Below are 16,003 nucleotides of genomic sequence, written 5' to 3'. Positions count from 1 at the left end.
TCAGAGTCAAGTGTTTTCCGTAAAATCTTTATTTGTGGTGGCAACAGCATGCAAAAGAACTCAGTAAAAAAATGGAATGATCTGCATGTGAGGCCAAATAAGTAAAGGCAGAAGTCTGGTTCCAATTCAACAATGCCCATAGAATCATGTGTCACGAAGATCAACAGATCTCTTCTAAAGTGAGCTCAACAATATGCACATCATGTAGACTAATCTATGGACATTGTTAAGAAACACTACATATGAATCTGCATAAAACATGACTGGTTTCAGGAGCTGATGTCTGCGTTGGTAGCCTACAGTATATTGCCTTTGAAATGACACTCGGGTAGTAAAGTATAGATACAGGTGATTTGATGGTGTAAATTTATATGAAGAAAGCCATTTACAGCAATGAAGATAAGGCAGTTTATCAATAGTTTATTTCAGTGAAACTCTTTGGGGGTGTAAGTGAGATTTCAAATAGCTGGTGACAGTTACAGGTCAATTCAAACTTTTTATATTGATTAGATTTGTTTAATCTTTTTGGAGGATATTAAGTATTGACCAGGGCATGAATGAACAGTAACTGGCTGTCTTTATACAGGAATGTACACTGGGTCAGAAAGCGAAACAAAAAGGTTTGCCAGCCAAAGCCAAGGGGATAACACTCCATTACACTTCCCCTCTTTTGGGAAGGGGGGAAAAAAGTACATTTGAGATTGCAAATACTCTTAAACGGTTTTAGTCAATACTATCCCACCACAAGAAGTCCGCTCCAATATTTTACAGTGCCAAATCCCAGGCAATTTATCTTTTCAGCTCATTCCCTAATGTGTCAAATCATCATACAGAGTACACATTTTTATTTAGAAAACTGTTTTCTTCCTTTATACAGAGTAATAAAAAAAGGTCAGGCAAGATGCATCAAACAGAAGTCCGAAGGCTTCAGGATGGCCTTTTCGGGTTTGTTCTGGGTTGCATCCAGCAAGGTGGGAGTTAAAAGCATTGCAGATAGAAATATAATTAATAGAGCTGACAATTCCCTAGCTCTATACAATACATTTCTATCTGAGCGCTCTGACATTTGCACCCTCCTGAACAGGTGTTGCTGATAGTGGTCAAAAAACAGGACAAACTAAGCGGCTCGCTCTCTGTCTCGGGCATCTTACACTGGCGGGGGGAGTAGAGGGGGGGGATGGGGGGGCAACTGTGTCATGTGCCACCCCCCCAGCGAGTCTGCCAAATCGGTGATCTTTGGCACTTAGGCTGGTAGACTCAGCTTCTTTCCTTTCAGTACTGAAACAGAGGAGAGATTTTTAGGTTCAACGCACCTGTTAACAGATGACCTTAGCACATTTTGTGACAAATACCAGAGGTTCCTGGTGAGTGTTTACAGTGAAGATGAGGGCAGTGGGCAGGTAATTCAAGAATGAACTTGAGAAAGAAGACGAGTAGGCGGCCAGTACATTGCAATAAACTTTAGTGAACTATTAACAGAAAATACTGACTAAAGAATACATATGAGCATATAAGCATCGTGCACAAGAATTCGAAATGCGGTGCAGTTGTGCATCCTCATGTACAATGATGATCTGCTCCTATATGTAGCTATATTGTAAATATTTTCTGTTAATAGTTCACTAAAGTTTATTGCAACATACTGGCCGCCTTTGTCTTTTTTCTTGAGTGTTTACAGTGACAAGGAAATAGTATATACTGGAGTTTAAAGGTCCAATGCAGCCAGTTTTATCTCAATATTAAACCATTTTGGGATAACAAGTACCTTACTGGGATTGTTTTCAATTAAAATGGTCAAAAAACAAACAAAAATATCTTCACGAAGGGCAATTTCTCAAGCAGGAATTTTGCTAGGACTGTCTGGGAATGGTCTGAGTGGGGGGGGGGGAACTGAAAATGTGCTGTTATTGGCAGAGGGGTAACCTGCCACCCAGCATAACATGACCATGCCTGTACCTCCAACAGAAACCACTTCATGTCACTATTCCCCCAACACTTTCCCTGGTTGCCACTTCTTGCACAACTTTTTTTAAGTCACTCTCAGTGAATTGCAGAGCATGCTTAACCATGACCCTGCTAAAAACTCGGTTTAAAAATGGTGCAGTTCACACATTTGTGAGTTGAGAAATAAAGTAGGAATGGAAAGCTGGGATCACCCTCTTAACAAAGGCCATTAAATCGGCTGTTTTCCTTGCGATTGCAAGAATTTTTATGCATTGACTGCTTGTCAGAATACATGTTTCCCTCCTATGGCTCTCGTAACTTGAATGCGCCTCGAGAGGAATATTTATCTTGTATAGAACACACAAGCCAACTAGGTAGATAGATAAAATATTCTACTACTACAAGGTTGTCTGATTTTTCTATTCATTACTTGTTTTGTTTGCAGAGGAAAAGTAAATGGAGACCGTTCTAACACCTTCAAAATGTGCCTCGACCAAAATATGTTTCCATGTTTTTTTGAGTGGGTGGCAATTTTACCGTAGCACAGTGCAACAGTTAAATGACTGCTGCGGAAATGCTGCACCAAACTTACTTAGTAAATAAGTCAGAAGACTGTAGCTCGACTCACCTTTTGTCACATACAGATAGAAGAAGTCGCAATAGAGGATCGTCTGAACAACACCGGCCACGATGGCGATCATGTCGAAGAATCCCTCGAAGTAGAAGCGCCAGATCCAGTTGATGAGGTAGAGAGCCCGGTACAGGCCCAGGAAGAACAGGTAGTGGGTGGTGATGGTCTCCGCCTCGCCCGTCTTACTGATCATGAAGAGCTGGGGCAAGATGGCCACCGACTCCAGGTAGATAGAGAACGTCCACAGGATCTAGAGGGAGAGGAGATGGGAGATAGTGAGAGGTGGAGTCTGTGGCTGTGTAGACACATTTCCCGGCTGTGTCATGAAAAGTTGAGTGCGCAGTTCCGAATCAGGAAGCGGTTTGTTTACATGAAAGTAAATACGATCACATCCGACTTATCGTCTTGACAACATCGCAAATGTCAGAGCATTGATTGCGAAGCAAGGTAAAATATCACAAGTGGAGCTAGAAGAACAATATACTTGTTGAGTATAGCTATAGTCATTAGTCTTGTGTGTTTTCATGGTCATCACTCACTGCTAAGTTTGAAGGTCCCGACATCAGCTACGGGCGTTTTGTTGCGAGAATGCGCACGCATCACTCGAATGTGACATTTGCTTTTAAACTATATCGGTTGCTGTATAATACGCTGATGCAGTATGCATTCATCTTAATGAGAGACAAGTAGGTGTGTCCTTACCTCGAGGGGAGAGAAGTCGTGGTTGACGAGGAACGCCAGCCCTCCTACGGGGACGACCAGGAACTCCACTCTGAAGGTGTCATGGTTACCGTCATAGGTGGCCTTGAACTTAGCGTAGATCAGGTACACGGTGGCGTACGCACAGCCAATGTAGATTACCTGAAACATAATACAATACACCAATCACTAACTTGATCCCTTCACTGTAACTTGGAAGATGTGTGTATACATCCAATTAGGTTAAGCACACGGCAACCTCAGAAACCGATGAGAAAAGTGAGCAAATTAGCTGCTTGTGTTTTCAACGTACTAGCGCTTTCCATAATTAGAGGTACACATTCTTGATGCACCCACTCATACACCAATGAACCTTGGGTATACACGGGTGTGTCAACTTAACAGTACTTCAATATTGACTCGTGAGTAGATCTCTCTACTATAGAGAATGGGCAGGGTGTGTTGCTTGAAAAAAGATCTCTAAGAGGATTAGCCTGTCACCCTCACGAGGTCCATTGTTTGTGTGTGTGTGTCTCACCTTCATGGTGGTGTTGTAGAGGGAGATGAAGGAGGTGAGCAGGTCCAGGTAGCGACTGGTGAACACCAAGGCGAACAGGATCTGACTCTTCCCAGAGATACCTGTCAGAGACAAAAAACCAACAGGTGTATGAGACGTCAGATGTCTCTCTTCTCTTCCAAACTCACAACAGCCCACCATGAGTACATCTCAAAACCCCTAAGTGGCTTCCCCTCCTTCAGTCTCATTTCCTTCATCTGAATTGTGAAAGAATTGAGATGTTAGCCTTGCATCTTTCCTTAGAGTAACCACTGTTCTGACTGGACAGGGTTGGTGTGAGGCTATGAAGTTGAATCCTTGCTTTCACCTATCCAGTCAGGTCAGATCAGTGTTACTTCTCAGGGAGGCAGAAAGGAAGGAAGTGTTTTTGAACAGGGACTTTGGTGGCCCCTTGGTAGAAATCTAAACCTGGAAAGCTAATTTTGTCCCATTTCACTGGCTAACCCAGTTAGGACCTGCAGACTCATAACTACACAATGTTTTGTGTTCCATCTTACACTTGTCAATGTCATCAACTTGAAGGTACTGCTATGGCAATTCCTGACATTACAGGCATTATGGCTGTGACTTATTCCACAAGCAGCAACATCAAATGAATATAAGTTGACTTTTGTTTGTGATGCTTGCGTAAATTAATTTCTGATTCTAACTGCAGGAATGAAAACATGACAGATCAAATCCACTTAGCATCTGTGATGAGGTAAAAGCTAGTCGGACTCCATACAGGAGAATTGCAAACACACAACCAACTGAGGGTCTGATAAGAAGTAGGCTTAGTACAGCATTATCACATACAAATGCTTAGACCACCTGATGTACAATCCTGGGCTCGCCATGGCAAAAACCTACTCGTTCAGACTGTGCTGAAAGAAGATCCATCCTCAACCTTCCTATGCCTGACCAATACACAAAGATATTATATGGCTACGGTCAGTGGCTACAATCTCAGTTATGTTTTGAGAGCTGCTTTCCTCTCTAGCATGGCCAGGTAGTGACAACTGTGATTAAAATCCAAAGCATTTTATTACAGGTGATCTAAACACAGGCATAGAGACTTACAGCTGCTCCTGTAAGTCTATCTAGGCCAGCCTGGGCCAACCTGCAAACACTGGCAAGTGGTAGCACCCTCTTGTAGTCAAGAAGCTCACAATACATTAATAACATTGCTAGACTAGAGTATATGAAATATTTAATTCAACTTCAGTGCTGCGATTATGTTTCTAATGACAGGCCCAGTACCGGAGCACAAACTGATTTTTGCCTGACTGGAATGTGTCACAAATCCAATCTCTTGTGTGAGAAGCTACCTGCCTACTGAAGTTGTTGATTGTGACAGGTATCTGACAACTCAGATAATCTTAAACCTAACCTTCAACCCCACATGGTTCGTAGACAACAGGTGTAGACTAACAGTGAAATGCTTACTTACAGGTCTATTTCCAACAATGCAGAGTTAAAGATTTAATAAATTTAAGTAATGACACAAGGAATAAATACACAGTGAATAACAAATAAAAATAACATGGCTATATATAGGGAGTAGAAAATAACAGTACCGAGTTCATGTGCAGGGAGGGGTACGAGTTAATTGAGGTACCTATGTACTGTACATATAAGTAGGGGTAAAGTGACTAGGCAACAGGATAGATAAGACACTAGCAGCAGCATATGTGGTGAGTGTGAAAGTGTGTTTGTACGCATGTGTGTTGGGGTGTCAGTGTAAGTATGTCTGAGTGTGTGGGTAGAGTCAGTGCAAGAGTCAGTGCAAAAAAAGGTCAATGCAGGTAGTCCAGATAGCCATTTGATTAGCTTGTTAGCAGTCTTGTTTAGAAGTCTTATGGCCTTACATAACAGACTGCAACAAGCCTTGTATTCCCAGGGGACATTGGAAATGGACTACTTTAATTCTGTACAAGTTAAAGTAATAAAGTCCTGTATCAGCCGTGCATTTGACAGCAATTTGATTTTTTAAAACCATATTATCCGCGTTAAGTGACAGCGCTACCACGTCAAAGGACAGACCACCGTAGCGACGGTGAATTAGCGGACTAAGCTCAAAGGTTTCTGTACTACAACAGGGATGATGAGGCATGACATACCACACACACTGAAAAGCGTTTAGTGGGCCCTGTAAACTGACGTGCGCAGATGTTGACCTGATATCGCTAGCTAGCTAATAAATGAGCGGGGTACTCAACACAAGTCAACTAACGTTACTTAGCAACGGACATTGCATGCATTTCATTTGGGTATATTAGATTTGCTGGACTTTGTCCTTTCCCAACATTGTCCTGTTTACTAGGCCGTGCTAGCATCAAATGCTAACAATCTGATTTGATGAAGCCTCAAACTAACGTTAGTTGCCTAGTAGCAGTTAGCTTGTCAACAATAATCCACTGCAAGGAAACGTTGCTAGTTTAATAGCTAGATACATTGCACTGTAATTGAGATGGCAATCGGAGATGTATGCAGCTTGCAAATAGCCCAAATGTGAATCTTACTCACCGGCACAGGACCTGGTTTTCCATATTTTTAGCAGTAGGATGATGATGGCTGCTAAATGGGAGAGATCACCAGTGAGTCTGAAAATGTTCATGATTCTGCTGGGTGCTGCAGGCGGCTGTGCCTTCGCTAGAACGAACCTATGCGGGTCAAATCAAATACGACCTTCAAGCCTCTGTTACTTGCAGGTTTAAAACCTTACAAGAGGGTCTGTCCGGCACCTAAATCGACGTTTTCCTCGGTCTGGATGGGAAAATGGCGAGTAATGCGCGACGTGGCCCGGAGACGTGGCCAAGGATAGTCGCGCCCAATGCAAGCCGGGAAAAAATTGACGTTCGCCTAATGAGAGGTTGGACACGCCCGTGATCACGGAAATGTATTTTATATTTTCAACTACTATATTTATAAAAACTAACCCACAGACTCATTTGATAATTTGACAGTGGAATAAACAACAACTTTGCAGAACATATTCATATGAAAGTGAAATAATCACCAGTCAGTCAAATGCACATGATACATGATACATGACACACATCAAATACCCTTCATTCAAATGACATCCTAATCTGATACTGCATTTACACGTCATCTCAAACGTCTATTGCGCTTTATAAAATATACAAAAGTTTACTATTGAATATGAAGATCAAGAATGACATGTCGCAGAAAAAAAACATGTATTTGTTGTTGAGGGGATATTATTTTTCAAGTAAAATACACAGTGAGTGGCACATTATTTAAAGTTAACGAGTTTTTCTGCCCATAACACTTCAGATGGGAGGTATTCACTGATAAGGCCTCGTATTGCTATCAATAATCAATCCAGATACCAGTGACATTGTAACAGAACGATAATGCCCAGTTGAAAATACAACAGGTAGAAAGAGCTTGACTGAATCAATGGAGATCCAACTATTCATATGTACAGTTTCACAATGTGATATTGCTGGAGAAATTAAGTATCAACCCAGAATAAGACAATACATTTAAAGCAATATACTTCAACAAAGAACAGACAATTTGCAGAGTGATATGGAAAATTACTGAGGATAATAGCAGCCGATATTGCCACTCCTATTTGCCATATCTTCAATTTAAGCTTACTAGAAAGTGTGTGCCCTCAGGCTTGGAGGGAAGCAAAAGTTATCCCTCTACCTAAGAGTAGTAATGCCCCTTTACTGGTTCAAATAGCCAACCAATCAGCCTGTTACCAACCCTTAGTAAACTTTTGGGATTTTTTTGTTGTTGACCAGATACAATGCTACTTTCAGCATGCTTATAGGGAAGGACATACAACAAGCAAAGCGCTTACATAATTGGCTGATGATTGGCTGAGAGAAATTGATGATAAAAAGATTGTAGGGGCTGTTTTGTTAGACTTCAGTGTGGCTTTTGACATTATCGATCATAGTCTGCTACTAGAACAAATGTATGTTTTAGGGTTTTACACCACCTGCTATATTGTGGATAAAGAGTTACCTGTCTAACATAACAAAGAGGTTGTTCTTTAATGGAAGCCTCTCCAACATAATCCAGGTAGAATCAGGAATTCCCCAGGGCAGCTTTTTTCAATCTTTACTAATGACATGTCACTGGCTTTGAGTAAAGCCATGTGCCGTGTGTCTATGTATGCGGATGACTCAACACTATACACGTCAGCTAGTACAGTGACTGAAATGACTGCAACACTTAACAAAGAGCTGCAGTTAGTTTCAGAATGAGTGGCAAGGAATAAATTAGTCCTAAATATTTCATAAACCTAAACGATTGTATTTGGGATTAATCATTTACTAAACCTCAACTAAATCTTGTAACGAATAATGTGGAAATCGAGCAAGTTGAGATGACTAAACTGCTTGGAGTAATCCTGTATTGTAAACTGTCATGGTCAAAACGTATTGATACAACAGTAGTTAAGATGGCTTCTTAACGGCACTTCTGCCTTCTTAACGACACTATCAACAAGGCAGGTCCTAGAAGCCCTTGTTTTGTCACACCTGAACTACTATTCAGTCGTGTGGTCAGGTGCCACAAAGAGGGAATTGCAATTGGCTCAGAACAGGGCAGCACAGCTGGCCCTTGGATGTACACAGAGAGCTAATGTTAATAATATGCATGTCAATCTCTCCTGGATGAAAGAGGAGAAATTGACTTCATCACTACTTGTATTTGTGAGCGGTATTGACATGTTGAATGCACCGAGCTGTCTGTTTGAACTACTGGCACACAGCTCGGACACCAATGCATACCCCACAAGACATGCCAACAGAAGTCTCTTCACAGTCCCCAAGTCCAGAACAGACTATGGAAGGTGCACAGTACTACATAGAGCCACGACTACATGGAACTCTATTACACATCAAGTAACTCATGCAACCAGTAAAATTAGATTTAAAAAACAGATAAAAATACCCCTTATGGTAAAGCGGGAACTGTGAAGGAACAAACACAGGCACAGACACATGCATACACACACACAATAACATATGCACCATACACACACACGTACCCATGGATTTTGTGTGGTAGTGGAGTAGGGGCCTGAGGGCACACACTTGGTGTGTTGTGAAATCTGTTGTGAATGTGTTGTAATGTTTTAAAATTGTATAACGGACTTAATTTTGCTGGAACCCATGAAGAGTAGCAGCTAATGGGGATCCATAATAAATACTAATAGTATATGACATCCTCCCTATCTCTCATTTACAGATTTATTACGTGTTTTTATATTCTATGACAAACATCCATTTTGTGTGTTTCTTTGCTTAGAATGTAGAGGTATGACACGGTATGACACATGCTGGTTGGTAAACAGTGGAGCTACGCTAAAAAGATAATTACAGTTTAAGAAAATATCTTGCTTCAGCTCCACCAGTTAAATAAAAATCCGGCACCCATTCAGATAGGGGCTTTTAGCAACACGGGTGTATTTACATTAGCGTTGCTTTCAATTATATTGGGTTGCACAAAAACAGTCCGCAGGAAGCCAGAAGTTAAATACAATTCCATTTTAACTGGCAGACAGGACAGTTGATCATTATGACGGGAGGAATTTGAGACAAAATATCAGACTTTAAATAATACAATCCTTTAGATATTTTGTCTAAAATGTCTCCGTCATAATGACCAACCATCTTGCCACCCGGAACAGTATGTTCAAATGGAATTGTATTTAACTTCTGGCTTCCTGTGGACTGTTTTTGTGCAACCCAATACAATTGAAAGCAAGTATGTAAGTATGTAAATACACCCACGTTGCTAAAAGCACCTACCAGTAAGATTAAACCTTCTACTGTACACAGACGCTCTAGGAATATTCAGAGGATGCATCTCAATAGTCTGAAGTGGCTTCCTCTCTTCTACTCAGTCTGCATTCATCTGAAAACACAGGTTGGGTGAAAGCAACATTGCAAAAACCTCTCACTTGTTCAGTCCCGTTGGAAAGATAATCGGTTTAAGATTAGTGCTGATGAAGGAAGGAAGAAATGGATGAAATTTTGGACAATTCAGAAGCATTTCAAGATACAGTAACTGACTTCACTCCTCCACAGGTTTCAGGACAAAGACGGCATCATCCAGTACATAGTAATCTTTGTACGTGTCTCCCTCACACAGGTATGGCAGCCGAGTCCCTGCCTCCACCTCAAACCCCACCTCCTGGAACACCTCACTGACAGGTTGGTGACTTGCTCCTCTCACTTCTTCCCCGTCACTTTGATGTGCTCTCTGGGATGCTTCCTACCTATAGACAGATAAAAAACATATTTTCAGGAGACTAGTCTAGAAAAGGCCTTGTGGCAGCCGAAACAACAATAAAAGTATTCTACCTGTTCCCATGTCTTTGATTTTCAATACAGTTACTATCCAGCCCGAAAGGATAAAGGATGTTCCATGCGCATTCACACAAATATCTCAAATGACATCAGTATATGATTTAGCTGAAAGTCTCAAGTAAGGACATGGCCCTAAGTCTTTATCCTGTCTCACTGATTTCTGCTCCATCTCACCTATCTACACCCAGGGCTGGAAGGACAGGACAGTGGCCAGGATGAGTCTCCCTGTGCCGGGCACCAGCGAGCGATGGATGCCCCTGAGGAGATCCATGGGGCCGTCATAGCGGTCCAGCAGATTGAAACAGCTGATCAGGTCATACTGGAACCCAGTATGCTGCCACTCATCAATACCTAAAAGCCTGAGAGAAAGGAGAGACTGAGTGTTTGTGTGTGTTTGTTTGTTTGTGTGTTTGTGTGTCACTTACTTGCCACTTCATGGGAGGAGACCTCAGTGGTGTAGACTTCTCTGAAATGGGCTCCCATCACCTCAGTGACTCCCCTGTCCCCAACCCCTAGGTCCAGCAGTCTCTCCCCTCGCCACTCGGGAGCGACGCGGAGCAGCTGCTGAAACTGATTCGCAGTGAACACAAACAGAGACACGACCTAGGAACCTGGTAGCGAGGGAAAGAAGAATGAGTGAGGGGTGCGGCACCTGGCCAAAATACAATGAAAAGAGGTGAGAATAGAGAATAAGTGATGGGCATGGAAAGATCCAAGAAAGGAGAAGGGCGTGAGACAGACGGAGTGAGACAAACACAAACGCTGTGTTTACCTACCCGTTGATGGATGTACGTGAGACCAGCGGGTTGAGGACAGTGGAGATGAAGGAGTGGTAGAGCTGGGTGAACATCCAGCCAGACTTCTCTATGTTGCATCTCAGAAAAGCCTGGGTGTCCCGGTCCAGATGGCTCTGCGCAAACAGAGATGAATGCAACCTCAGGAGGCTGAAGAAATTTGGCTTGTCACCCAAAACCCTGACAAACCTTTACAGATGCACAATCGAGAACATCCTGTCGGGCTATCACAGCCTGGTACGGCAACTGCAGCACCCTCAACTGCAAGGCTCTCCAGTGGGTGGTGCGGTCTGCACAACGCATCACCGGAGGCAAACTACCTGCCCACCATGACACCTATGTCCCGATGTCGCAGGAAGGCCAAAAAGATCATCAAGGACATCAATCACCCGAGCCACTGCCTGTTCACACCGCTACCATCCAGAAGGCGAGGTCAGTACAGGTGCATCAAAGCTGGGACCGAGAGACTGAAAAACAGCTTATATCTCAAGGCCATCAGACTGTTAAACAGCAATCACTAACTCAGAGAGGCTGCTGCCTACATTGAGACCCAATCACTGGCCACTTTAATAAATGGAGCACTAGTCACTTTATACAATGCCACTCTAAATAATGCCACTTTAATCATGTTTACATATCTTACATTACTCATCATATGTATATACTGTATGTTATACCATCTATTGCACCTTGTCTATACTGCTCGGCCATCGCTCATCCATATACTTACATGTACATATTCTCATTCACCACTTTAGATTTGTGTATATTAGGTAGTTGTTGGGGATTGTTCGATTACTTGTTAGATATTACTGCACTGCCAGAACTGAAACACGATTACTTGTTAGATATTACTGCACTGCCAGAACTGGAAACACAAGCATTTCGCTACACTTGCATGAACATCTGCTAACCATATGCATGTGACAAATCAAATTTAATTCGATTTTCTAACAGGTCTGGAGAGCACCTGTACCACTGATGGGGGGAGGGTCTGAGCGAGGGGGAGTCTGTGAGCAGGGGGGAGAGAGAGCAAAGGGGATAGCGCAAGAGATGGGGAGAGGGGAAGGGAGATAGGAGAAAAACAGAAAGAGGGAGAGAATCGAGAGCGAGATTTACAGTGATGACAACACTGGTTTATCAGGTTATTTGTATCAATCTCTTCATAAACAAGGACATCAAATTAAAAAGTATTGAATATGAGTCAGAACGAATTATGACTTCTATTCCACCTGGCAACCAAGGGAATACGGTCTCTTGTTCTTGCTGATTGCACACTCGTGCCTTTTAATGCTCACTTCAGCAAAAATCATGTCCGTGAGAAGTGTGATATCCTCTGACAGTAAATAGCTAGAGTTATTTATTTATTTAAAAGGTAACTCTGTAACTAACTAATTACCTTCTGGGTTTCTTGTCCAGCTTCTTTGCTTTAGCTCATCATGTTCATGAAAGTGAACGGGCGGGTTGACTGCGCACGTATTTCCCCATCCACATCTTTCTAGTACGAAGCAGCAAGGCAATGTAGCCCAACACCCACGCCACAAAAAGCAATGTGCTCAGCTGCAGATGTTACATACCAACAATAACGCAACAGAATTGGCAGCTATAAAAGGTGCCTGTGGCAGCCTGGTTGTTGACTGACTGGCCACTAGATATTCAAGTTGTTAAACAGATGTAATATTTAGATGTAATATTAGCTATCCAGCTAGCCAGAGCGTCTCCCATTGTGATATCACACGAAGTGAATACCTTTAGGTTCAAACATAACATTCACACCAACCTGAGGGCGTGGTGAGCTTTTGGAGTCCGTATGTTATTTATTCAACATCTCAATCCGTTGTGCAAATATATACTCCGTTTATTAGGTACACCCATCTATTACCAGGTCGGAGCCCACTTTGCCTCCAGAACAGCCTGGATTTTTCAGGGCATGGTGTTCAATCGTTGCTCAATTGGTATCAAGGGATCTAATGTGTACCAGGAAAACATTCCCCACACCAGTACACCACCGGCACCAGCCTGTACCGTTGACACCAGGCAGGATGGGTCCATGGACTCATGCTGCTTACGCCAACTCTGCCATCAGCATGACGCAACAGAACCGGGATTCGTCGGACCAGGCGATGTTTTTCCACTCCTCAATTGTCCAGTGTTGGTGATTGCGCACCCACTGGAGCTGCTTCTTGTATAAGGACTGCTTGGATAGGTAAAAATTCTATGATATCGCCTATTGTGTTGAGGAAGTGGATCAATAGGGACTGCTTGGATAGGTAAAAATCCTGTATAATACCATTTCAGAGAAGGGCTGAATTTGCAGGAAAGCGTAAGAGGTGTGTGAAAGTGAGTGTGAAAGTTCTCTGCTGTTGCTGGGGAAGGGGTCGCGCACCTCTCCCGAATCATTGCTTAAAACCTGTCTGGCTCTGGCGTTCCGCCAGCGGAACTCCTCCCACATTCCACTGAAAAGGCAGAGCGCGAAATTCAAAAGATATTTTTTAGAAATATTTAACTTTCACACATTAACAAGTCCAATACAGCAAATGAAAGATACACATCTTGTGAATCCAGTCAACATGTCCGATTTTTAAAATGTTTTACAGCAAAAACACCACATATATTTATGTTAGCTCACCACCAAATACAAAAAAGGACAGACATTTTTCACAGCACAGGTAGCATGCACAAAGCCAACCTAACTAACCAAGAACCAACCAAACTAACCAACAAACAACTTCATCAGATGACAGTCTTATAACATGTTATTCAATAAATCTATGTTTTGTTCGAAAAATGTGCATATTTCAGGTATAAATCATAGTTTACATTGCAGCTACAATCAGAAATTGCACCGAAAGCAGCCAGAATAATTACAGACAACAACGTCAAATACCTAAATACTCATCATAAAACATTTCTGAAAAATCGATGGTGTACAGCAAATTAAAGACAAACATCTTGTGAATCCAGCCAATATTTCCGATTTTTTAAGTGTTTTACAGCGAAAACACAATATAGCATTATATTAGCTTACTACAATAGCCTACCACACTACCGCATTCATTCATCAAGGCACGTTAGCGATAGCAATAGGCACGTTAGCGATAGCGAATAAACCAGCAAGATATATAATTTTTGACTAACCTTGATAAGCTTCATCAGATGACAGTCCTATAACATCAGGTTATACATACACTTATGTTTTGTTCGAAAATGTGCATATTTAGAGCTGAAATCAGTGGTTATACATTGTGCTAACGTTGTGCTAACGTAGCATCTTTTTCCCACAACGTCCGGATATTTTTCTGACACTTTTTCTGACACACATATTCTGACCAAATAACTATTCATAAACATAACTAAAAAATACATGTTGTATAGGAAATGATAGATACACTAGTTCTTAATGCAATCGCCGTGTTAGAATTCTAAAAATAACTTCATTACGACATCCAGCTTAGGTATAGCGAGAGAGTACCCAAAAGCTGGGCGCCAACGACTAGTACAACATGTTCGACAGATATATGAAATAGCATCATAAAATGGGTCCTACTTTTGCTGATCTTCCATCAGAATGTTGTACAAGGGGTCCTTTGTCGGGAACAATCGTTGTTTGGTTTTAGAACGGCCTTTTTCCCTCTCGATTTAGCAAGCACACTTGCCAAGTGGCGCGAATCTCTCCATCGTCGACAAACAAAGAGAACGGAACACGGCAAAACTCCCAAAAAAATTTCAATAATCTGATTAAACTATATTGAAAAAACATACTTTACGATGATATTGTCACATGTATCAAATAAAATCAAAGCCGGAGATATTAGTCGTCCATAACGACAGCTTATCAGAAGGCAAATCCAAGTCCCTCCTCGCGCTCTCCAGAAAACAGGAAACTGGTGACACGTCATGCCAAGAGCTATTATTCGTGCCCAGATCAAGTTACACACTCAATTTCTTCTCTCACTGCTTGTCGACATCTAGTGGAAGACGTATGAACTGCATCTAAACTAATAAATATCAAGGACTTTAATAGGCAGCCCCTAGAACAGTGCATCGCTTTCAGATTTTCCACTTCCTGTCAGGAAGTTTGCTGCAAAAGGAGTTCTGTTTTACTCACAGATATAATTCAAACGGTTTTAGAAACTAGAGAGTGTTTTCTATCCAATAGTAATAATAATATGCATATTGTACGAGCAAGAATTGAGTACGAGGCCGTTTAAATTGGGCACGATTTCCCCCCAAGTCCCGCACTAAAGGAGGGGAGTGTGAATGGTACATGAATAACCATTGAAGTAATATAATAATAGAATTTTGAACATTCAGGATAAATAAAAAAATACATGAACATTATAGAATCAAATTAAATAGTCAAGACGACATCAGCGATTGCCCGGTAAGGCCATTAAAGATTGATTAATGTGCTGCAAGGTAGAATAATATATAGTACAGAGAAACATAGAAGTAATAACATTTGAAGTAAGCACATACTCAAAAAGAGAGAACCTTTTTAAAAACCTAGAGACAGGGGTATTAACCAATAGACCGAGTGCAATAATCAGAGAAAGAAAAATAACGTGGATATCAATAGGAGGGAATAGGGTGTGGTCAAGCCATCCAGGGCTTAACAGAACGTTAGGAAGATTTAACCCTGGACCAGTAGGGAGAAATATAAGAACAAGAGAAAGAGAGTGGTTTTAATAAAGTGAATAGCACAATAAAATTAAACTAGGAAGCAAAGAATAAATACGATTATCACAGGAATCTAAAGGAATAAACAGACAAATAAACTCGGAAACAAGAATATCAGTAGCGTTAGAACAAGATAAGGAAGATAATAAATTAAAGAGCATGTAACGATTTTCGTCTGAAGATGAGGACTCATTGGACCAAAGCGCAGCGTGGTAAGTGTTCATGTTAATGTATTAAAAACAGAACACTAAACAAAAATAACAACGAGCATGAAACGAAACAGTCCTGTCTGGCACAGACAGAAAACAACTTCCCACAAAACCAAAATGGCAAATGGCAA

General features: G+C 41.6%; 1 protein-coding gene and 1 pseudogene across 1 annotated transcript; both read right to left on the bottom strand.

The window, feature by feature from the left end:
• Positions 1–11: 11 nt before the first annotated feature.
• Positions 12–6,663, bottom strand: kdelr2b (KDEL endoplasmic reticulum protein retention receptor 2b). The gene is made up of 5 exons (XM_038974526.1): positions 6,357–6,663; positions 3,813–3,913; positions 3,278–3,436; positions 2,573–2,825; positions 12–1,278 (listed from the first exon to the last, which is right to left on the bottom strand). Exons 1-5 carry the CDS (start codon positions 6,445–6,447, stop codon positions 1,244–1,246), a joined length of 639 nt encoding a protein of 212 aa, XP_038830454.1. The 5' UTR covers positions 6,448–6,663; the 3' UTR covers positions 12–1,243.
• Positions 6,664–9,629: 2,966 nt separating this feature from the next.
• LOC120030047 lies at positions 9,630–12,558 on the bottom strand (annotated as a pseudogene).
• Positions 12,559–16,003: the final 3,445 nt, after the last annotated feature.

Source organism: Salvelinus namaycush, chromosome 35 (genome assembly GCF_016432855.1).
Source record: "Salvelinus namaycush isolate Seneca chromosome 35, SaNama_1.0, whole genome shotgun sequence".
NCBI classification, from domain to species: domain Eukaryota; kingdom Metazoa; phylum Chordata; class Actinopteri; order Salmoniformes; family Salmonidae; genus Salvelinus; species Salvelinus namaycush.
Note: the sequence above shows the minus strand (reverse complement) of the source record. Positions and strands in the feature narration are given on the sequence as shown.